General features: G+C 44.1%; 1 protein-coding gene and 1 long non-coding RNA gene across 9 annotated transcripts in view; one reads left to right on the top strand and one right to left on the bottom strand.

Moving 5' to 3' along the window:
- Positions 1-9995: 9995 nt before the first annotated feature.
- On the bottom strand, positions 9996-17916 carry LOC122240261. 3 transcript variants are annotated; one of them, XR_006219730.1, is made up of 4 exons: positions 17611-17916; positions 15088-15202; positions 11376-11456; positions 9996-10237 (listed from the first exon to the last, which is right to left on the bottom strand). It is a non-coding gene; the product is annotated as an uncharacterized LOC122240261 (long non-coding RNA). The 3 variants fall into 3 exon arrangements; XR_006219734.1 differs by lacking the exon at positions 9996-10237 and adding an exon at positions 11057-11185; XR_006219731.1 differs by lacking the exon at positions 11376-11456.
- A 149-nt stretch (positions 17917-18065) lies between these two features.
- Positions 18066-23088, top strand: part of FAM193B (family with sequence similarity 193 member B) — a 31485-nt gene continuing 26462 nt past the window's right edge. For 5 of the 6 annotated variants that reach the window (XM_042991415.1, XM_042991404.1, XM_042991436.1 and 2 more), the window contains exon 1: positions 18066-18335. In XM_042991415.1, coding sequence (XP_042847349.1) covers positions 18126-18335 — 210 coding nt within the window. In that variant the 5' untranslated portion in view covers positions 18066-18125. The other variant, XM_042991474.1, reaches the window with a different exon arrangement.

Here is a 23088-nt window from a genome sequence, read left to right on the forward strand (position 1 = left end):
GAGAGAGAAATAGGGGTAGAAGGGTTATGTGAGCAAATCATAGTGGAAAACTTTCCTAACCTGGGGAAAGACACAGACATCAAAATCCAGGAAGCACAGAGGACTCCCATTAGATTCAACAAAAACCAACCATCAACAGGCATGTCATAGTCAAATTCACAAAATACTCAGGCAAGGAGAGAATCATGAAAGCAGCAAGGGAAAAAAGTTCTTAACCTACAAGGGAAGACAGATCAAGTTTGCAGCAGACCTAGCCACAGAAACTTGGCAGGCCAGAAAGGAGTGGCAGGATATATTCAATGTGCTGAATCAGAAAAATATGCAGCCAAGAATTCTTTATCCAGCAAGGCTGTCATTCAAAATAGAAGGAGAGATAAAAAGTTTTCCCAGCAAACAAAAATTAAAGGAGTTTGTGACCACTAAACCAGCCCTGCAAGAAATTTTAAGGGGGACTCTCCGAGGGGAGAAAAAGATAGATAGATAGATAGATAGATAGATAGATAGATTGATAGATAGATACCAAAGCAACAAAGATTAGAAAGACCAGAGAATACCACCAGAAACTCCAACTCTACAAGCAACATAATGGCAATAAATTCATATCTTTCAGTACTCACTCTAAACGTCAATGGACTCAGTGCTCCAATAAAAAGACATAGGGTAACAGAATGGATAAGAAAACAAGATCCATCTATATGCTGTTTATAAGAGACCCACTGGAGACCTAAAGACACCTTCAGATTGAAAGTAAGGGGATGGAGAACCATCTATCATGCTAATGGTCAACAAAAGAAAGCCGGAGTAGCCATATTTATATCAAACTTTCTAGACTTTAAAATAAAGCCTGTATCAAGAGATGAAGAAGGGGTCTATCCACCAAGAAGACCTAACAATTGTAAATATTTATGCACCAAATGTGGAAGAACCCAAATATATAAGTCAACTAATCACAAACATAAAGAAGCTCATTGACAGTAATACCATAATAGTAGGAGATTTCAACACCCCACTCACAGCAATGGACAGATTATCTGATCAAAAAATCAACAGGAAAAAATGGCTTTGAATGACACACTAGGCCAGATGGTCTTAACAAATATACTCAGAACATTTCATCCTAAAGCAGCAGAATATACATTCTTCTCCAGTGCACATGGAACATTCTCCAGAATACACCACATATTGGGACACAAATAAGCCCTCAACAAGTACAAAAAGATAGAGATCATATCATGCATATTTTCAGACCACAACTCTATGAAACTAGAAATCAACAAGAAAAAAATTGGAAAGGTAACAAATACTTGGGAGACTAAAGAGCGTCCTACTAAAGAATGAATGGGCCAACAAAGAAGTTAAAGAGAAAATTAAAAAGTATATGGAAGCTAATAAAAATGATAACACCACAACCCAAAACCTCTGGGACACAGCAAAGGCAGTCATAAGAGGAAAGTATATAGCAATCCAGGCCTTCCTAAAGAAGGAAGAAGGATCTCAGATACACAACCTAACCTTATGCCTTAAAGAGCTGGAAAAAGAAAAGCAAATAAAACCCAAAACCAGCAGAAGACAGGAAATAACAAAGATTAGAGCAGAAATTAATGCTATTGAAACAAACAAACAAAAAACAGTAGAACAGATCAATGAAACCAGAAGCTGATTCTTTGAAAGAATTAACAAAATTGATAAACCACTACCCAGTTTGATCAAAAAGAAAAAGGAAAGGACCCAAATAAATAAAATCAAGAATGAAAGAGGAGAGATCACAACCAACATAGCAGAAATAAAAACAATAATAAGAGAATATTATGAGCAATTATATGCCAATAAAATGGGCAATCTGGAAGAAATGGACACATTCCTAGAAACATATACATTACCAAAACTGAAACAGGAAGAAATAGAAAATTTGAACAGACCTATAACCAGTAAAGAAATCGAATTAGTAATCATAAATCTCCCAAAAAACAAGAGTCCAGGGCCAGATGGCTTTCCAGGGGAATTCTACCAAACATTTAAGGAAGAGTTAACACCTATTCTCTTAAAGGTGTTCCAAAAAACAGAAATGGAGGAAAAGTTCCAAACTATTTCTATGAGGCCAGAATTACCTTGATTCCAAAACCAACAGAGACCCCACTAAAAAGGTGAACTATAGACCAATTTCCCTGATGAACATGGATGCAAAAATCTTCAACAAGATATTAGCCAACTGAATCCAACAATACATTGAAAAAATTATTCACCACGACCAAGTGGGATTTATATCTGGGATGCAGGACTGGTTCAATATCCACAAAACAATTAATGTGATTCATCACATCAATAAAAGAAAGGACAAGAACCATATGATCCTCTCAGTAGATGCAGAGAAGGCATTTGACAAAATACAGCATTCTTTCTTGATAAAAACCCTCAAGAAAGTAGGGATAGAAGGATCATACCTCGAGATCATAAAAGCCATATATGAAAGACCCAATGCTAATATTATCCTCAATGGGGAAAAACTGAGAACTTTCCCCCTAAGATCAGGAACAAGACAGGGATGTCCAGTCTCGCCACTGTTATTCAACATAGTATTGGAAGTCTTAGCCTCTGCAATCAATCAGACAACACAAAGAAATAAAAGACATCCAAATTGGCCAGGAGGAGGTCAAACTTTCACTCTTCGCAGATGACATGATACTCTATATGGAAAGCCCTAAAGATTCCACCAAAAAACTTCTAGAACTGATTCATGAATTCAGCAAAGTGGCAGGATATAAAATCCATGCACAGAAATCAGTTGCATTCCTACTCACCAACAATAAAGCAACAGAAAGAGAAATCAAGGAATCGATCCCATTTACAATTGCACCAAAAAACATAAAATACCTAGGAATAAATCTAACCAAAGAGGTGAAAAATCTATACACTGAAAATTATAGAAAGCTTATGAAAGAAATTAAAGAAGACACAAAAAAATGGAAAAATATTCCATGCTCCTGGATGGCAAAAACAAATATTGTTACAATGTCCATACTACCCAAAGCAATCTACATATTCAATGCAATCCCTATCAAAATAACACCATCATTCTTCACAGAGCTAGAACAAAGAATCCTAAGATTTGTATGGAACTAGAAAAGACCCCGAATAGCCAAAGCGATCTTGAAAAAGAAAACCAAAACAGGAGGAATCACAATCCTGGACTTCAAGCTATACTACAAAGCTGTAATCATCAAGACAGTATGGTACTGGCACAAGAACAGACACTCAGATCAATGGAACAGAATAGAGAACCCAGAAATGGATCCACAAACATATGGCCAACTAATCTTTGACAAAGCAGGAAAGACTATCCAATGGAATAAAGACAGTCTCTTCAGCAAGTGGTGCTGGGAAAACTGGACAGCAACATGCAGAAGAATGAACCTGGACCACCTTCTTACACCATAAACAGAAATAAACTCAAAATGGATGAAAGACCTCAATGTAAGACAGGAAGCCATCAAAATCCTCGAGGAGAAAGCAGGCAAAAACCTCTCTGATCCTGGACAGAGCAAATTCTTACTCAACACGTCTCCAGAGGCAAGGGAAACAAAAGCAAAAATGAACTACTGGGACCTCATCAAAATAAAAACTTCTGCACAGTGAAGGAAACAATCAGCAAAACTAAAATGCAACCGACAGAATGGGAGAATATATTGCAAACGACATATCAGATAAAGGGTTGGTATCCAAAATCTATAAAGAACTTATCAAACTCAACACCCAAACAACAAATAATCCAGTGAAGAAATGGGCAAAAGACATGAATAGACACTTCTCCAAAGACATCCAGATGGCCAAGTGACACATGAAAAAATGCTCAACATCACTCGACATCAGAGAAATACAAATCAAAACCACAATGAGATACCACCTCACACCAGTAAGAATGGCTAACATTAACAACTCAGGCAACAACAGATGTAGGTGAGGCTGCGGAGAGAGAGGATCTCTTTTGCATTGTTGGTGGCAATGCAAGCTGGTGCAGCCACTCTGGAAAACAGTATGGAGGTTCCTCAAAAAAATTAAGAATAGAACTACCTTATGACCCACCAATTGCACTACTAGGTATTTATCCACGGGATACAGGTATGCTGTTTCGAAGGGACGTATGCACCCCAATGTTTATAGCAGCACTATCAACAACAGCCAAAGTATGGAAAGAGCCTAATGTCCATCGATGAATGAATGGATAAAGAAGATGTGGTATATATATACAATGGAGTATTACTCAGCAATCAAAAAGAATGAAATCTTGCCATTTGCAACTATGTGGATGGAACTGGAAGGTATTATGCTAAGTGAAATTAGTCAGAGAAAGACAAAAATCATATAACTTTACTCATATGAGGACTTTAAGAGACAAAACAGATGAACATAAGGGAAACAAAAATACAAACAGGGAGGGGGACAAAGTATAAGAGACTCTTAAATATGGAGAACAAACAGAGGGTTACTGGAGAGGTTGTGGGAGGGGGGATGGACTAAATGGGTAAGGGGCATTAAGGAATCTACTCCTGAAATCATTGTTGCACTATATGCTAACTAGCTTGGATATAAATTAAAAAATAAATTTAAAAAATTATCTATAGGGGTGCCTGCATGGCTCAGTTGGTTGAGCATCCAACTCTTGATTTTGGCTCAGGTCATGATCTCACAGTTCATGGGTTCAAGCCCTGTGCTGTCAGTGCAGAGCCTGCTTGGGATTCTCTCCCTCCCTCTCTCTCTGACCTGCTCTCTCTCTCTCTCCCTCCCTCTCTAAAAATAAATAAACATTTTAAAAAGAAGAAGAGGAAGAAAGAAAATGCCCCCTCCATAACCCAAGCTCTGTGAAAAGCTACCTTGGATGTGGAAATCCTCAGCCCTGGAGGACCAGGCTAGAAGCATAGGACATTTCTAACACAAGGTGCTCTCCAAGAAGATTTCTGAAGGGAGGGTGTCATCCTTGTAACTAACTGCAAAGACTTATCTACAGAAAAGAATGTAGCCACATTAGCTTCCTCTCATCTCCCCAAGGGATGTACCACCTCTTGGATAGAAAATGAGAGTGGGCTTTGGAACAGAGGAAAAGAAGTGCCTCAAATTCAAGGCCACCAGTGTGGTCCAGACCAAATCAGAGTCTCTGGAGGCTCTAACAGAGAACTGCTTCCTTCTTCAAGGAGATGGCCAAGGTGAGCCAGATTCCTGGACCCACTGCTCTCTTCCTCCCAGAGCCGCTGATATACAGAAGCGATAACAGTCTGTGCGATGGTGGCAGAGACCCAGCTTCCTAAGGGCCTAAGGGCATTCCAGCTACACCAGAACAGACTTCCCCACACCATACAGTGGGGTTCTGGAAGCAGTAACATCCAGAGAAATCAACGTGCTTCTGGAGATTCTTCAAGCTTTCCAGGGTCCTATCCTGTAAACACCTTCACCCAGGATGACCAGGGCAACAAAGTTGTGGACCCACCATGGGAAGGAAGACATTCTTGGAATGGTAAGTAGGGCCCCAACCCAGTTAACAGGAACATTAAAGGACATGCAATGTGTTGGGGTTTTTTTTTGAATGGGGAGGAATCTAAGCTATTCCTATCACCATGATGTCATCCATTTAATAGATCAGCATGACACCATGTGGGTGAAGGTTGCTGTGCACTAAGTTGTTGCCCAGAGACTGGATATATCTTATGGCATCATGAGGTTATGTGTGCACTCCATCTCCTAAAGTTCATTCACTCATTGTTGCTCACAGGTGTTCAAGGCTCACTTGCTACAATGATGTGCCTCTTTCTCCTGACCCTGAAGATGCACTTTCCTTTTTCTCAAGCTGAACAATGTATCTACATTTCGTATAATACTTTGTGTTTGGAGTGGGGGGACCTCTTCTTTTCTCCTCCATCTTGGTAATCCAAGGATGCATGAAACAGCAGCCCTGTGGCAGCCAGCTTCCAAGATGACCCCTAATGGTTCTTCCTTACTGGTATTCATGGTCCTGTGTAGTCCCTTCTCACAATGAACAGTATTGATCTGTGCAACCAATAGGATGCTGCAGAAATGAGAACATGTGACTTCCAAGGCTGGGTCATAAAGGCATTGCATTTCGGCCTTGCTATCACTTGGATCACTTACTTGAGGGAAACCAGCCACCAAGTCAGGAGGACATTCCACTAGCCTTGTGGAGAGGCCCACATGGTGAGGAACCAAAGCTCCTTCCAATAGCCATGTGATGAGCTATCTTGGCTCCATCCTGGGAGAAGATCCTCCAGCCCCATCAAAGCCTTCATATGATGTGGCCCTGAGTGACATCTTGACTACACCTCATGATAGACCCTGGGCCAGAACACCCAGATAAGCTGCTCCAAATTCCTGACCCACAGAGAAATGATGTGAGATAATGTCTATTTTTGTTTTAAGCCACTAAGTTTTAGTGTAATTTGTTACTAAAACAGTCCCTCTTGCCAATTAACTACTCTGAAGAAGCCACCTTCTTACAGGCCAACTTTTAACTGGTGTTATTATTTTTAAATTCTCTGCAGACACACCCCTTATTGCCTGCATCCTGAATAGAAGTTTTCATCACATACCCAATGTGTGGCTACACGGAAGCCACCCTGAATTAACTACTTGTCAAGAAGCCAATGTAATGGGCATGGTGGATATGAGCAATGTAGGATCCCTACTTCCCACAGACTCAGGTCCCTGGGTGTGGGCTCCAAGCCCATTGGAGCTCACATCTCTTGCAGACTACTAGTCCTCTCATCTACTGGCCCCACTTGAAGCCAAGAAATAATAGTGGGACTGGGGAGTGTGAGAGTGGGCTGCCCCCTGAAGACTCCCCATCCATACTCTGCCCTAATCTGAATGATTTCCTACCACAACTATGTATTCTCAGAAGTGCAGATGAGACTCTTCCTCATTTCCGGTGAGGTAGAAGAATTCTTCTTATTACTTCAGTTTGACTATTTCTGTCTGCAGAGAATTTAAAAACCGAACACTGGTCAAAAGTGCAGACATGGAATGCCACTTAGGAAAAATTACTAAAACCTGGAGTTACAACATTATCATACTATTAGAAAATTCTCTCTAGAGCAGTGGGTGGCAGGGGGCTGGAGGGACAAACTTAAGAGTCAGAATGCACTGCAGTGGAGCTATTTTTGGCCAACATAATGGTGATGACTTCATTGTTGTTTCCATGATAAATCACTGTTTAGCTGACTTCTGACAGGGCAGGCTATATTAGTTATCACAGTATTTCAGAATGCTCTGGCCTTTAACTCTCTCTTGGCCAAGATCTTGTTAGGACACTTTTGTTTACAAACATCTTACTATATGTGCCAGGCTCTGTGCTGAAGGGAGCAGAATATGCCACCCCAAAAATATGCCTCTTTGGCATAAGGATTATTGAGCTATAGTCCCTTGAAAAACAGCAGGTACAAGAAAGGAACTCTGACCTCCCTTTTACTTCCTGAAAGCAGGAGATAAAACTCCCATGTGAAAGATGGTCTGCCTATACCAGGAGTAGAGAAATGTTATTATCACCAGAAACAGGGAACTGAGGCCAAGAGAAATCTGTACAAATAGATTTTGTTAAAATAATTCTTATCTTTAGTCTTGCCATTTTAGTTACTTTTCCACAATTGCCTCTCTTTGTTCAACCTACTATATAAACACTTAGGCCTGGCCACCTCTGTGGGTCTTCAATTTCCTGTGGTGGTTCCCATGCACATGTGAAAATCTATATACTTTCTCCTATTAATCTGTCCCATGTCAATTTAGTTCTCTGGCTCAGCTGGAGACCCTAAGAGGATGGAGGTAGTTTTGCCTCCCTAGCGTACTAAGGTCTTGGTTTATATGTCACAATCCCATGGGACACTACTTTTATCCCCATTCTCTATATGATAAGACTGAGTCACAGAGAAATCAAGGCCTTTCCTGAGGTCACATAGCCATTAAGTGGTCGAGCTTGGACTGAAATCTAAATGTTTGAGTCCCAAGCCTACAACGTACAGAGGAGTGAGTCACAGATGGCTTCAAAGAAAAAGACACCCTTGGACTGGCTGTTGAATGGTCAGTATAAGTTTACCAGACCCAGGAGGAGTAAAGGAGAGAATATAGTGTTTGAGCACAACAAGGTTGTAAGATGGGGTTGAAAGGTTGAAACCCAGGGTTCAAGGAAAACAGTGCTGAGGATAGAGGCTGCTACAAGCAAAGGCCAGCTCATGAGGGCCCTTAAATACCAGGCTTGGGGACTTGCAACTTACCCTGGGTGGCGGGGGGGCGGGGCCTCCTGGGTGGTCCTAAGCTGGGGAGACATAGTCACACTTGGTATTTCAAGACAATCTGGGGACAGCATGGAGGCTGAATTGGAACAGCAGTTCTCAGCATGGGTGTGGATCAGAATCATCCAGGCTGCTTGTAGAACACACCTGGAACCCACACTCAAAAACTGTGATTCAACAGGGCTGGAAAGAGGCCCAGGGATCTGCATTTTAACATTTTCCAAGGGATTCTGATGTGAATCATCACTTGAAGAAACACCAGTAATCCAGAGGGAGAGAAGCAACAAGGAGGCTAATTATGAGGTTGTTGCCAGAGACAAATGATGAGTCCTGGACTTCCAACAGTGGTAAGAAAAATGAAAACAGCCTTACTGCTATGGCAGGATAATGTTTTTATAATGTGACCCTTTGTTTTTCTTTTTTCTGGTAATTCATCCCCCAGCTCCTTTCAAATAGCTAGTCCATGATGTGATCATTGCCCCTCGGGAGTGGGATGTGACAGGACAGAAACAAATCTTTCTGGTATGATGTATTGGACATGTTCCAAATAATACAGGAGTTGGGGGTGGGGGTGACAGTTTTAGATGAAGCAAGACTGGCCATGAGTTAATAACTGTGGAAGCTGAATGATGACTGCAAGGGATTCATTATAGAAATCTGTCTACATTTTTTTTAGTTTTATTTGAAAATTTTCAAGTATTACTGGATTTGGTTTCAAAAAGGACTTAGGGACAAGGAGAGAAATCTCAGACCTAGCTGATTTCTGCGAAATTCATGAGTAAGAGGAGGTGGGGAGAATTGGCCCAGGAGAAGAGGCTCTGCCTATAGGATACTTCTGTGCCTGAGGGAGAGAAGAACTCATCTGATTTATGTATTTGGGAAGAATACAGTGCATGTTCTGCTCAGCTCTGCTTTTCTTCCTCTTATGATCTGCCACATCCACTGCCCCTTCAGGGACTCTCGGAGGGAGGCCCACCCAGTCGAGCACTGCCATGACTGAAGGACAGGAAGGTGTCTGCCTAGCTCAGGGTTTCAGTTACCCACACCGAGAAAATGCTCCACCTTGGTCTTTGTCAGCAATTAGGCAATGTCCTGGCCTTCACCCACCTCTCCTTTGCTTCATTTTTTAGTATGTTTAGAACCCTAGTCAGGAAGACAGTGCCATCTACTGAGGGTCCTCCAGAGACCCCAAAACGAGGGCTTCTGAGGTCTGGAGAAAAGGGAGTGCAAAAGAGGAGGATGGAGGGAAGTGATGAGAGTACACAGGGGCTGGAGTACAGGGCAGAAAACCCAGGGTCAGAGAGGAACATTGCCCTGGGAAGCAGCAACACCTATCACAGAGATGGCTCCAAGGCACATCTAGGCAAAAAAGTACCTAGCTAGTCCCACAGGCAAGAGTGGCCTGCAGCTGGAAGACAGCTGGGGTCTCTAGCAGATGAGTGAGTGAGAACAGGCAGGTCTCAGCAGCAACCAGCAGCACCAATGACATCTCCATGAATGTCTATGTAGACAGATGACATTGAGAACTAGATCCCCAACACACACACACACACACACACACACACACACACACACACACATTAGATAAGGCTCCAGGGCCCCAAAACAACCTCCAGGGAAGGGGTAAAACCCTCAATTAGCTGAGATTAAGTTTCTGCCACTCCAACAGAATGGGAGTTCAAAATAGAAATTAAGTTGAGTTAAAAGAAAACTTTAATTATATTTCTTGCACAGGTGAATTTATGGACAGATTCCTCCTTGCTGGAGTAGATATTTTGAAGGCAGAATCAACAAGACTTGGAAGTCAGATGGATGATGGGGTGGTGAGGAGGAGAAAGTCTCTCCTCCATTTAAGAGATTTATTTCCCGAACACCCCAGGCTAGTTCAGGTTCTTCAATACTGTCTGCAAAGTTCTCCTGTCTCCCCGCAATGGTCTCCTCTCATGGCCCTGTAACATAGGTTCAATTGTTCTTACCCACTCAATTAATGATTAGGAACTATAACCAATTGCTCTATAAAGCAACCTACTTAAAGACATTTTCTATTTACTACCTAGAAAAAAACATGTTAGAATTGTACCATTCAGACTGTACTAGAGTCACTGTAACAGTGGGGCTTGTAGGGGTGCCTGGGTGGCTCAGTCGGTTAAACAGCCGACTTCAGCTCAGGTCATGACCTCGCGGTCAGTGAGTTCAAGCCCCGCGTTAGGCTCTGTGCTGATAGCTCAGAGCCTGGAGCTTGTTTCAGATTCTGTGTCTCCCTCTCTCTGACCCTCCCCTGTTCATGCTCTGTCTCTCCCTGTCTCAAAAATAAATAAAATGTTAAAAAACAAAAAAACAAAAAAACAGTGGGGCTTGTAGGGCTTGAGAAAGGTTAGAGCAACACACTTCCCCTTCCAGAGCACCTCATCTAGACACCCTTTTTCATTCTTCCCTTGTGCCTAGACCCCACCACCCTCATAGAAGGTCCAAATCTCACCCTGGGTTTCAAGACCTTTCACACTGGACCCTAGCTCTCATCCTCTCCAACCTTATTTCTTCTCCTCTAACCCCCATCTCCCTCTTGGGGGAAGTGGGGAGTCAGCCTCAGGCCCTCCTGCCCAAAGGTGCAAGCCCATTCTCAAGTTTAGAGGGAGTTGGATTGAAGGAGAGGGCAGGAAAATTGGCTACCTCCATCAAAAAGTGCTAAGAAAGTCCTTAGTTAGCCTGAGGTACAACTACCGGACTCAAGGGGAGGAAGGGGCCCTGATCCGCTTTCCTCTGGTAGAATCACTTCTTCCCAGAAGCTGGCCAGGATGAGGGTGGTGTGCTGGGTGAGGCTCAGTAACTGCATTGGGGCTGGATGAAGCTGAAGCTGGCTTCCCATCTGTGGAAGGCCCACTGATGCCCAACATCACCTGTGCAGATGGAAACAATGCCAAGGTGGTAATCCACTTTGCACTGCCCTTAGAATTTCCCCTGTCCCCCTCTCCACTCAAGAACTTAGTTAGTTCTGTACCCACCACATTGGGTGGGAAAGAAAGTAAGTCAAAGTAAAACTGGCAAACTATCCTGGATTTTGTATTCCATGCCCAAGCCCTTACAGACCTAAGTGATGAAGCCAGTGGTCTTCAAACTTTTGACTGTTTGAAAGCAGTTTGAAAAATTACACACGCTCTTGCATGGGACCTGCAAAATAAATTGTAACACCCAGCACAAAATGAAAACATAGGTCCCTTACTCAAATCTTATTAAGAATTTCAAGAGGATTGGGGTGTCTGGGTGGTTCAGTTGGTTAAGCGTCTGACTTCAGCCCAGGTCATGATCTCGTGGTTCATGGGTTTGAGCCCTGCATCAGGCTCTTGTGCTGACAGCTCAGAGCCTGGAGCCTGCTTCGGATTATGTGTCTCCCTCTCTCTCTACCCCTCCCCCACTCATGGCTCTGTCTCTCAAAAATGAATAATCATTAAAAAGAAAAAAAGATGTTCAAGGGAATTAAAGAGTATACTTATCATGATGAGCACTGAGTAATGTACAGAATTGTTGAGTCACTATATTGTACACTGAAACTAATATAACACTGTATGTTAACTATACTGGAATTAAAAATCTTCATTTTTAAAAAATTTTAAGAAGACAAAGGCAAGGCATTAAGCCAAGCTCACAGCCCTTCTCAAGGTGGTGCCCTGAGTGGCTACACAGGCTGTGCATCTAGGAAGCTAGTCCTGCTTTCATACACTTTTGAGTTAGCATGTAAAAATATACATATAAATACACAGTTGCAGAAGATGTAGCTCCAGTATACTGTATACTTGATTTAAAAATATTTTCTTCCAAAATGGGCAAAAGACATGAATAGACACTTCTCCAAAGAAGACATCCAGGTGGCCAACAGACACATGAAATGATGCTCGACGTCACTCATCATCAAGCAAATACAAATCAAAGCCACACTGAGATACCACTTCATGCCAGTCAGAGTGGCTACAATGAACAAATCAGGACTATAGATGCTGGCGGGGATATGAGGAAACGGGAACCCTCTTACACTGATGGTGGGAATGCAAACTGGTGCAGCCGATGTGGAAGACAGAGTGGATGTTCCGCAACAAATTCAAAATAGACCTACCTTATGACCCAGGAATAGCACTGCTAGGAATTTACCCAAGGGATACAAGAGTGCTGATGCATAGGGGCACTTGTACCCCAATGTTTATAGCAGCACTCTCAACAACAGCCAAATTATGCAAAGAGCCTAAATGTCCATCAACTGATGAATGGATAAAGATGTGGTTTATATATACAATAGAATGCTACCTGGCAATGAGAAAGAATGAAATCTGGCCATTTGCAGCAACATGGATGGAACTGGAGGGTATTATGCTAAGTGAAATAAGTCAGTCAGAGAAAGACAGATACCATACGTTTTCACTCATGTGGATCTTGAGAAACTTAACAGAAGACCATGGGGAAGGGGAAGGGGGGAAAAAAGTTACAGAGAGGGAGGGAGACAAACCATAAGAGACTCTTAAATACAGAGAACAAACTGAGGGTTGATGGGGGTTGGGGGAGAGGGGAAAGTGGGTGATGGGCATTGAGGAGGGCACTTGTTGGGATAAGCACTGGGTGTTGTATGGAAACCAATTTGACAATAACTTTCATATTAAAAATAAATAAATAACATAACATAATATAACATGACATAAAAAAAATATTTTCTTCCAGTTCTCAGAGCAGCAAAAAAGTTAATTTAAATTTTTTTTTAACGTTTATTTAATTTTGAGACAGGGAGAGACAGCATGAATGGGGGAGGGTCAGAGAGAGAGGGAGACACAGAATCTGAAACAGGCTCCAGGCTCTGAGCTGTCAGCACAGAGCCTGACGTGGGGCTCGAACTCACGGACTGTGAGATCATGACCTGAGCCGACGTCGGATGCTTAACCGACTGAGCCACCCAGGCGCCCGGCAAAAAGTTAATTTAATGTATGAGAAATGTTTGTCCTGACAGTTCATCTCTGTTGAATGGATAAACAAACTGGTACTTCCACTCAGTGGACTACCACTCAGCAGTAAGAATGGATGGGCTATGGTTACATACCACAACATAGATGAGTCACAAAGTAATTATGCTGAGGAAGAGAACTCAGGCAAAACAATTCATACTATATGAAATGCAAAATTATCCATAGAAACAGAAAGCAGATCAGCGGTTGCCTGGGAAGAGGGGATGGATTAGAATCAGGTGGAGCCATATGGCTAACATCTCACCAAGGGAACGTGAAGTGAAAATGATGTATAGTCATTTCTGGGTATTGCTCATAAAAACATCCCATGCAACCCTCACTCTGTCTTCTTCCCCATCCTCTAGTTGAATGGAGAGAACCTGGATGAAGGGACAGCCACAAGATAGGAGGAGACTGGATTCCTGAATAAGTGCATGAAGCAAATCCCCTTTGACTGGCATTGGACTATAACATGAAAAATAACTAAACTATTATGGTGTTAAACCCCTAACACGTTGGGATTGTTGGTCACAGCCAGAGGCCAACCCTAACTAACACACAATCCAACGCAATCTCTACCAGAAGATAGCTAGCTAGTCTTCTCAAAGTAAGGTTCCACCCCAGGGGCTTAGGCTGGTTTCTTGACTGCCAGACTCAGCACTGATAGCGGCGAGGCTAGCTATGGGAGGGAGCAGTCCATGTTGCTGGGCCAATTTTGTCATAAACCCACTGAGAAAATCCCAAAATGGCTAGGAAGGGGGACTGCCTGATAGTCACAGAAGGTGTCATACTGCCCACCGGGTAAAAGAGGTTCTTCCATAGTGAGGCCCTTTTGGTGAATGTCCACCTGAGACACAAATCACTTAATGCTCTGAAGCCACTCTGGGTAGTTCATGCACATTTGTCTTGCTCAAAACTTACTATCACTAACCTTCAGTCTGTTTCCATTCAAGTTTCTGACCAATAGACTAAACCATTATCCAATGCCCAGAAATCAGTGTGTCTGTACTTCAGGGCTTCCGGGCACATTTCCCTTTTCTAGGTCCCTTAGGCTCTCTTGGAGGAAGTCTGGGTGAAGCCAGCACACTGTGCAGAGCCATCTATAAAGTGGGCTTTAGATTTTTCTTCCTCAGTCAACTTATATCGTAAACAATTCCCCATGAGACCATGAATATCAGTAACAGGAGAGGAATGTAAACAACTTGCTCAGACAACCTACTGCACTTGTGCCTTTAGGGCTTGCTTGGACCCAGGCCATATATGCCACTCCTCTTGGTAATAGAGTACTGCTGGCCACCCCTGACTTTATGGCTGGGTAGATCAGATAACATGGTACCTTAGGTCACCTGGTAACCTGGTATGCCACGGTCAGACAACCAGTTTCACCAGACTCCTGGAGCAAGTCAGGAGCATCTCAAAAGGAGATGCTACTTGCCAAAGGAGGGCATAACTTTGTTCCAAAATTCAATGCCTGAATATAAAGACCAAAGGCAGAACTACTTACTCTGCAACCTGATCCAGTAAAACCTTCTCTCTTCGTATGGTCCCCTCTAAAGTTGACAGCTTTCAAGTGACCCAGTAATAAGTAAAATAATATACCTAAATACAGTATATTTTGCCACACAAGTCTAAAGAAGCCCACCAAGTATTGTACCTCTTTTATTAGTGATAGGGAGTATGATGTACAGCAACTTGTCCTTAATTTTATAGGGAATATCTCAACACACCCTAGACCCCTGGATAGTGCACTGACTGGACAGACCACTGTATATTTGTGAGATTTATTATCTGCCTTCTAGCACACACATCATGCTTACCAAGTCATCCAGAGTATCTCCTACCTCCTGTTCTCAAGGCCCATCAAAATGATGTCATCAGTGTCACAGTAGATTACCCTGATAGCCAATGGAATGGTGATTTGGTCAAAAATTCCTGTAAAGTAAGTGTGTTCAGAACGTGACATATTCCTGAAGCAAAACAGTAAAGGTTTACTGCTGCCCCTGCCAGAGGAACACAAACTATTCCTGAAGTTTGGTATAGAAGAAAAAGCACTTACTAGACCTACAGTTGTCTATTAGAGGCCAACAACTGCACCCACATGATCCAAGAATGACCACTCTGAAAAAGTGCCTGCAATTGGAGTCCTTACCAGAATAAGTTTGCCATAATGCTCTGTCATTCTTCAAGACAACCTATCTTTGGGGCGCCTGGGTGGCTCAGTCGGTTAAGCGGCCGACTTTGGCTCAGGTCATGATCTTGCGGTCCGTGAGTTCGAGCCCCGCGTCGGGCTCTGTGCTGACAGCTCAGAGCCTGGAGCCTGTTTCGGATTCTGTGTCTCCCTCTCTCTGACCCTCCCCTGTTCATGCTCTGTCTCTCCCTGTCTCAAAAATAAATAAAACATTAAAAAAAAAAATTAAAAAAAAAAAAAAAGACACCTATCTTCTCCATCAATAAGGAAAATGTGGCATATATATATATATATATATATATATATATATATGAATGAAAAATATATGTAAAAAAGTATAAAAAGATATATACATATATATATGTATATACATATATATATATATATATGTGTGTATATATATATAAAGGAATATTATTAAACCTTAAAAAAGAAAAACATCCTGGGGTGTCTGAGTCAATTAAGCACCCAACTCTTGATTTTGGCTCAGGTCATGATCTCATGGTTCCTGAGTTCCAGCCCCAGAGCAGGCTCTGTGCTCTCTCTCTCTCTCTCTTTCTGTCAATAAATAAACTTTAAAAAGAAGGAGGAGGATGAAGAGGAGAAAATCCTACCATTTGCAACAACATGGATGAACCTGAAGGACGTTTTGCAAAGTGAAATAAGCCAGTCACAAAAAGACAAACATTGCGTGATCTCACTTACATGTGGAGTATTAAAAAAAAAAAAAAAAAAAAAAAAAGCTGAACTCATAACAGAAAGTAGGATAGTGGTTACCAGAGGCTGGGGTGTGCAGAAAAAAAAATTTTTTTTTTTTAAGGTGGAATGGTGGTTTCCAGGGGCTGCTGTGGGAGGGGAGAATAAGGAGTAATTATTTAACAAGTATGGAGTTTCAGTTTTGCAAGATGAAAAGAGTTCTGGAGATGGATGGTGGTAATGGTTGCATACAATATGAATGTACTTAATACCACTGAACTATATGCTTAAAAATGGCTAAGATTAGGGGGTGTCTGGGTGGCTCAGTTGGTTAAGTGTCCGACTTCAGTTCAGGTCATGATCTCACCATCAGTGAGTTTGAGCCCTGTGTCTGGCACTGTGCTGACAGCTCAGAGCCTGTGGCATGCCTCAGATTCTATGTCTCCCTCTCTCTGCCCCTCCCCTTCTCACTCTCTCTCTCTCTCAAAAATAAAATAAAACACTTAAAAAAATTTTTTAATGGCTAAGATCGTTGTTTTATGTTGGGCATATTTTGCCACAATAAAAATAAATAAATGGGGGGAAAAATAGTATCTAGCTTCTATTCTGTCCAAACTAAGAGGTCAATGTTGATGTAGTGGGAATCACCCTGAAATCCTTCAAATCTTTGATGATGGCACTAATCCCCATAATGAGATGAAGTATTTTTCTTTTTTCTTTTTCATTTTTTAGAGACAGAGAGTGAGGGAGAAGGGCAGAAAGAGAGAAAAAGAAAATCCCAAGCAGGCTCCACGTTCAGCGCAGAGCATGAGGCAGGGGCTTGATCCAGACCCTGGGACTGTGATCTGAGCAGAAATCAAGAGTCAGACGCTCAAATGACTGAGCCACCTGGCCACCTAAGATGAAGTATTTTTCGTTTAGGTTCCTGGCACTTAAGGAAAGCTCCAAGGCCATGTAGCACTGCTTCTCAAAATAGCCCTTGCTCCCATTAATTAGGCTAATGTCATTATTCCGTCTTCTTAGTGATACCAAGAGCAACTCTACATATAACCACTACATAGTTGCAGGGTACCACTGGCCCTGGCATGAGAAAGATTGCACTCAAAACTTTTTCTACAAATGTGCACCATGTGCATATCTCATATATTCAAAAAAGTAGGGAAAACTCATTTTAACAATTAAATACATAATTATTACATTTTTAAATGCTCCTTTGTGTACCACTCAAAATCCTCTCCTGCACACAACTTTTGGGAAAACACTGACCTAGTATGTGCCCCAGTCATTTTCATCTCATCACACTGGTTGTAACTGTGTATTTAACTATCCACTTTCCCCACCAGACTGGGGACAGGAGTGGGGTCTGAACTCTGCTGTCCCAAGCAATGAACGCTGGACTCCTAGTTGACAATACGTTACAAACAAAAGACCCAGACCATTCCCTCGTCCCTTTCACCTCAAACTATCCACGAGCCCATGAGTTCCGGCTGGCTGATGTTGAGCAGCCACTTCGCCTTTTTTGGCCTCGATTTTTCTCCGCTGCAAAATGGGAACGACCATACCCGCCTCCTCGTGTGAGGAGCGACTCTGCAAGGAGTCAGATGGTGGGTGTGAAAGTACTCTAGAAAATAATTAATTCACTCATCCATTTAGCAGGCAGTTATTACAGGCCCGGGGCGGTACAGCACGGTTACCACAGCAACCACCCTTCCCTGGCACAGGTCGCATCCCGGGAGTCCACCAGTTTCTCACTCTTACAGAACTTCAGGTGGTGACCTTATTCAAAATGGCGCAGGCAGCCTCGGGGGCTAGTGCGGCGGCGCGGCCGCCGCGCCCTATGACCTGCTGGCAGCAGCAGAGGGGGGAGCCGGGCGCCGCCATATTGGCTGTTGTCCTGCGAGGGGAGCGGCGGCGGCGGCGGCGGCGGCGGCGACGACGCGTGTGGAGCGAGGGATCGGCGCGAGCAGCGGCATGACTCGGAGGCGGAGCAGGCCGAGCGGCGGCGCGGGTCGGCGCGAGCGGGTGCGAGCCGCGGGGCAACAGAAGCCCCAGGCTCCCGAACCCCCGCCGCCGCCGAGCCTGGAAGCTGGAGCGGGTGCAGGGCCCCCGGAGGCGCCCGCGGAGCCGGACCGCCACGGCCCCAGGGAGGAGGACGAGCCCAAGTTGGCTCCCGGACCACAGGTAGGAGCGAGAGAGGCGAGTCCGGCCGCTCCGGCACTTTCACTTCCCGGGAGCGGGGCCGGGGTGAGCTTGGGGATGAACCATCTTCCACCGGCTGGGGCTGAGGCTTTCTCCCCCGAGGCGGGAGTGGAGGCTGGACCCTTCTCTCCAAGCCGAAGCATGGCCCGTCCTGTCCTGTGACCAGGCTGCCTGCCCTCTCCCGCCGCCTCCGGGCTGGAGCAGGGGCTAGACTTTGTGGTCGCATACCCACCCACACTGGGACTGGGCTCTGATCCTGAGGCCACAGCCCAGCTCTCTGCCCTTCTCCCCCTGGGCCCACCTGCTCCACCAGCTACCCACAGAGCAGCCTGGGGCGCTGTGGCCTGGAAGGCTACAGCCTCTTCCCTCTCCCCCAACCCTGGGAACGGCCCCACCCTTTCCCTTCACTGCCTGCAGCCACTGCCCCCTCAGCAGCTGTGTGCCCCCAGCGTATGTCTCCTGTGGCCTCCCTCCTCTCCCTGCCCAACATAGCAGTTGGAGCAGACTGTCAGGCAGCCCCAAAGACTATTTAGTGGGGCTCCTGCACTGAAGTGAAAACCTAGCAAAGCTTTCCCTTTCTTCCCTCTATACCCCTGACCCACAAGGTGGCCCATCTCAACCCTCAGATCCCTGGGTTTGGTGAATCCTGCTGAGAGTGAGCAGTAGTAGCAGGATTCCGCAAAGCCTCCAGCTTGCCACCTGGAAGAAGGTCACTTTCTTTTGAGCAAAGGAGATAATGGGAGGTACCCTGCCAGTGTTCACTGAGAGCCCTGGGTGACATGAGCCTCAGTTGCTCCGGGAGGGTTGTGGCACATGGGGCTGGGTGGCTCGCCCTAAGCTTGCTCTGACAAAAGAGTTTTGAGTTGGTCTTTTGGCTGAGCCTGCCAAGGAAGGCAGGCTCCTGCAGGAGTCTTGGAGGGTCGGATGCAGCGCCGGATGAGGATGAGGCGTGGCGGAAGATGCGTTTGGCTCTGCAGACACTGCATCGGGCAGCAGGGGACTCTGGGAGGCTGGTGCAGCCAGAAGGCATGGCTCTTGACAGCCTTCTAGTAGAATCTCTGGAATTGTGCATGTGAGTGGGGATGTCATTTGGGGTACCATTGCCAGAAAGCCTTCCCTAACTTTCCCAGTTGCGTGAGGTGCCCCCTTTGTGCCCACAGCCCCCTGTGCTTCCCTTTGGTAGCACTCCCCATTCTTCAGTGAGACATTCTGTTGATGTATCTGTTCCCTGCACTGCACTGTGAACTCCGCAGGAGCACAGACTATGTCATCTATCTCTGATTCTCCATGCCTAGCCCTGGGCCTTGCTGACACTGAGTAGAAATAACTAGGTGAATGAGAGAGAGAATGAATCCGTTGAGAACCTGTGCTTATTGTAACCTAGTTTTGATGCTGGTCTCCTTTGTGTTTCAGATCACAGTAAGATTTTTAATTAATGAAAATGTCACCACTTATTGAGTGTCAGAAGCCCCACCTTCACCCCACCCCCTCCCCTGGGCTGAGACTGGTTCCAAAGGATGCAACTCCCCAGGTTGGACCCCACCCTTGCCTGGTCTGACTTTAGACCCTGAACCTGCTTCCCCCCTCTAGCTTTCCTCTTTCGCTTCTCTGGGCCACCCTGGGAGTCCAACAAAAGGAGAGAGTTGGGATAGGGAGAGCCAGGGGAGCTGTTGTTTTCTCTCTTTCCCATTCAGACCAGCAATACTTTAGGGTCGCCTGCCACTTAGGTTATAGTATTCATGGCCAAAATTTTGGATAATGGCTTAATCATTTAATTTTTATTTAGGACGCAGCTTTCCTAAGAGCTATAATCATCATTATCTACTCCACTGCCTGACCTGCAAATTCATTAATTTATTCATGCCAGACACTCTACATACCATACTTCTAATCTTCCCACCACTCCTGTTCTTTCCTCAGCATTTAGTACAAATGTGATGAGTTAACTATTGGTTTAATTATTGGTCTACTTTTGCTACATAAACTCTGAGAGTGCAGGAACCACGTCAGTTACCATTGTACCCCTATGCCTGGTAATTAACAAATATTAATGAACTGAAGGATATAAATACGATTACACTATTTTTCAGATGAAGAAACAAATGCTCATATGACATATGCCCAAATAACTCCCACTATAGGTCACAGGTGCCTCCTGGCCCCCAAAAAAGGACACTCTTGTGTACTATGTGGGATTTACAAGGCATTTTTTTTTTTTTATTATAGCCACAAAGAGGTAAAACAAACTGACAAACTCTTTTCTGATTGTACCCCACTTTTTTGCTGGGGAGGGGGTTTCTGAATGCCAGAAGCAGACTTTTGTGCCCTGGTGAGAAGCACCTGCTGAAAGGGTTGGAGTCATTGTTCTGCCCCCTAGCGTGCCTGTGGTGAGGATCTCTGTCTCCCACTGCCACTTAAAACTCTGTGTACACAGAGTGGGTCAGCAAGGTGAAACTCACTGTCGCATGCCAAAGACAGCAAATAGGACCACTTCCAATCCACAGATAGGTTCTAATGTCCCAGGTCACATATTGCTTTGGTTTTGTTTTAAGCCAATTTCTTAAAAGCCAAAAGATTCCTACAAACTGGATTTGTGCCATGTCTTAAAACTCTAAAAATCTGGTGCCACTGAGCCCAATTTCTGCAAGGCAATAATATGAAGTTTTGAGTAGTGTCTGCCCCTGATATGAAGGACACCCTGATCTGTGCCAGGCCCTGGGCTAGCTGGGAATGCAGAAGTAATTCAGACATGGTCCCTGCCCACAAAGGGCTCGTGGTTCAGAGAACATGTATATAGTAATCACAGGTAGGCTGGAAGAGCCATGATTACTCTGAATTCAGGTTCAAAGGCCACTCTGGTTCCATCCAGACCCTTTCGCTCACTTTGGTTACTTGTACACATTTAATTTTTTTTAAGTTTATCTACTTATTTTTGAGAGAGAAAGAGAGGGAGAGCATGCGCATGCACAAGCTAGGGAAGGGCAGAGAGAGAGAGGGAGGCAGAATCTGAAGCAGCCTCCAGGCTCGGAGTGTCAGCACAGAGCCTAACACAGGGCTCGAACCCACGAATGGTGAGATTGTGACCTGAGCCTAAGTTCGATGCTCAACCGACTGAGCCATCCAGGCACCCTGCATTACTTGTGCACATTTAAATGTGTGACCTTGAGCTAGCTTATTGGGGATCCCAAAAGTCCTTATTTAGAATTGTTTCAGGTCACTAAACTTTATTGATCTGTTCACTAACAATCCAAATCCTCATTCACTAAACTAAAACTGTTACTACCTTATTAGCAAAGAACAAAAAAACCTTACAAAGCAGCTGAATAAGGCAATAGTGAGAAAGTGTTTTGTGTTCCAGACTTGGGGTGAACTCCAAGGTCAGTCTCTTTCTAGCTTTGTGTTCCTGGGCATGTTTTTTCCCCTCCCTAAGCCTCATCAGCAACATCACAAGAAAATGTGGAGCAACCCACCTAGCACCTAGTACATCAAGGCTAGAGCAGGAGTTGGAGATAGTGGGAACTGTGCCATCCAAAGCCTGCCAGCTCTGCTTCTGTCTTTCCATCTCTCTTGGACCACTCAGCCTGCAGTCCAGGGGCACACTCAGTAAACCCTCAGGAGACTTGCCAGACTGTAAACCAGCAGTTGGTGCTGGTTGAGCTCATCTTGTGTTTCCCATCTCTCACCTCTACGGCACCTGCTGAGACCTGCCTGGCCCAGTTTAAAGAGACTCTAGAGACCTGGTTCCCCACTGCTCAGAGTTAAACCTGCTCCCTCAAGAGACTGGAGCACAGGATTAGTCAGTATCTTTATTGAAACCATCTCATTATGTTTGATCCACTGAGCAAGCATTATGACCTCTGTGCTAGGGCTTTCATTTTGGGCATAAAGATAAATAAGATAGTCCCTATACCCAGGAATCTCCCCCCTTAAAATCATTGCCCACCCAGCCTGGCCACTTTCACTGCAAGTAGTAGGAAACGATACAAGAAGGGGTGGATCCCTGCCACCTCTGGTTCTTTGTAAGCCAGTAGAGATTCACTATGTAGAAATGTTAAAGGGCCTTTGAAGATGAAGACTTAGCTGCTGAGATTTTTTTTAATTTTTAATTTCCTTAAAATATCCCCAGAGCTATAATCTTAATATCTAATATCAGATAAACTATTAAGATCCTAACGACTTTATATACTGAACCTAGAAGTTTTAAGAGCAGGGGCTATATTTAACTCATTTGTGGGGTATTTAGTGTGCACGGTCCTTATGTGCTCAATAAGTGGCTGTTAAACCAAATGAAAATAAAAGAAGTAAAAGTTAGATTTCTTCCACTTTGTGCTTACCAGCTTCTGCTGGGCCAGGCTGGCAGTCATTCATTCATTTAGACATCACACCCAGTCTCCCTCTCACCTGATCTGGTGTTCATTTATTCTGCAAATACTAATGGACACCTGATCTGTGTACCAGACCCTAGGCTAGCTGAGGATACAGAAGTGAATCAGTCCCTGCCCGCCTGTATGTATTAATTGTAGTTAGGCTAGAAGAGCATCACTTCCTCTGAGTTACGGTTCAAATCCTAGATCCTAGTACGCAGCCTTTCAAAGAGTTTTAGCCCTGTTAGCATGTTTTCTCACATGTATGACAGTGATGCCAGAGTCACATTAGGGCAGCAAGTGCTGCATGTCAAGCACTTAGCACAAATGGTAGCTATGATTATTATAGATATTTGGTGCTGAAGATGCAC

The sequence above is a fragment of the Panthera tigris genome, chromosome A1 (genome assembly GCF_018350195.1).
Source record: "Panthera tigris isolate Pti1 chromosome A1, P.tigris_Pti1_mat1.1, whole genome shotgun sequence".
Classification (NCBI taxonomy): domain Eukaryota; kingdom Metazoa; phylum Chordata; class Mammalia; order Carnivora; family Felidae; genus Panthera; species Panthera tigris.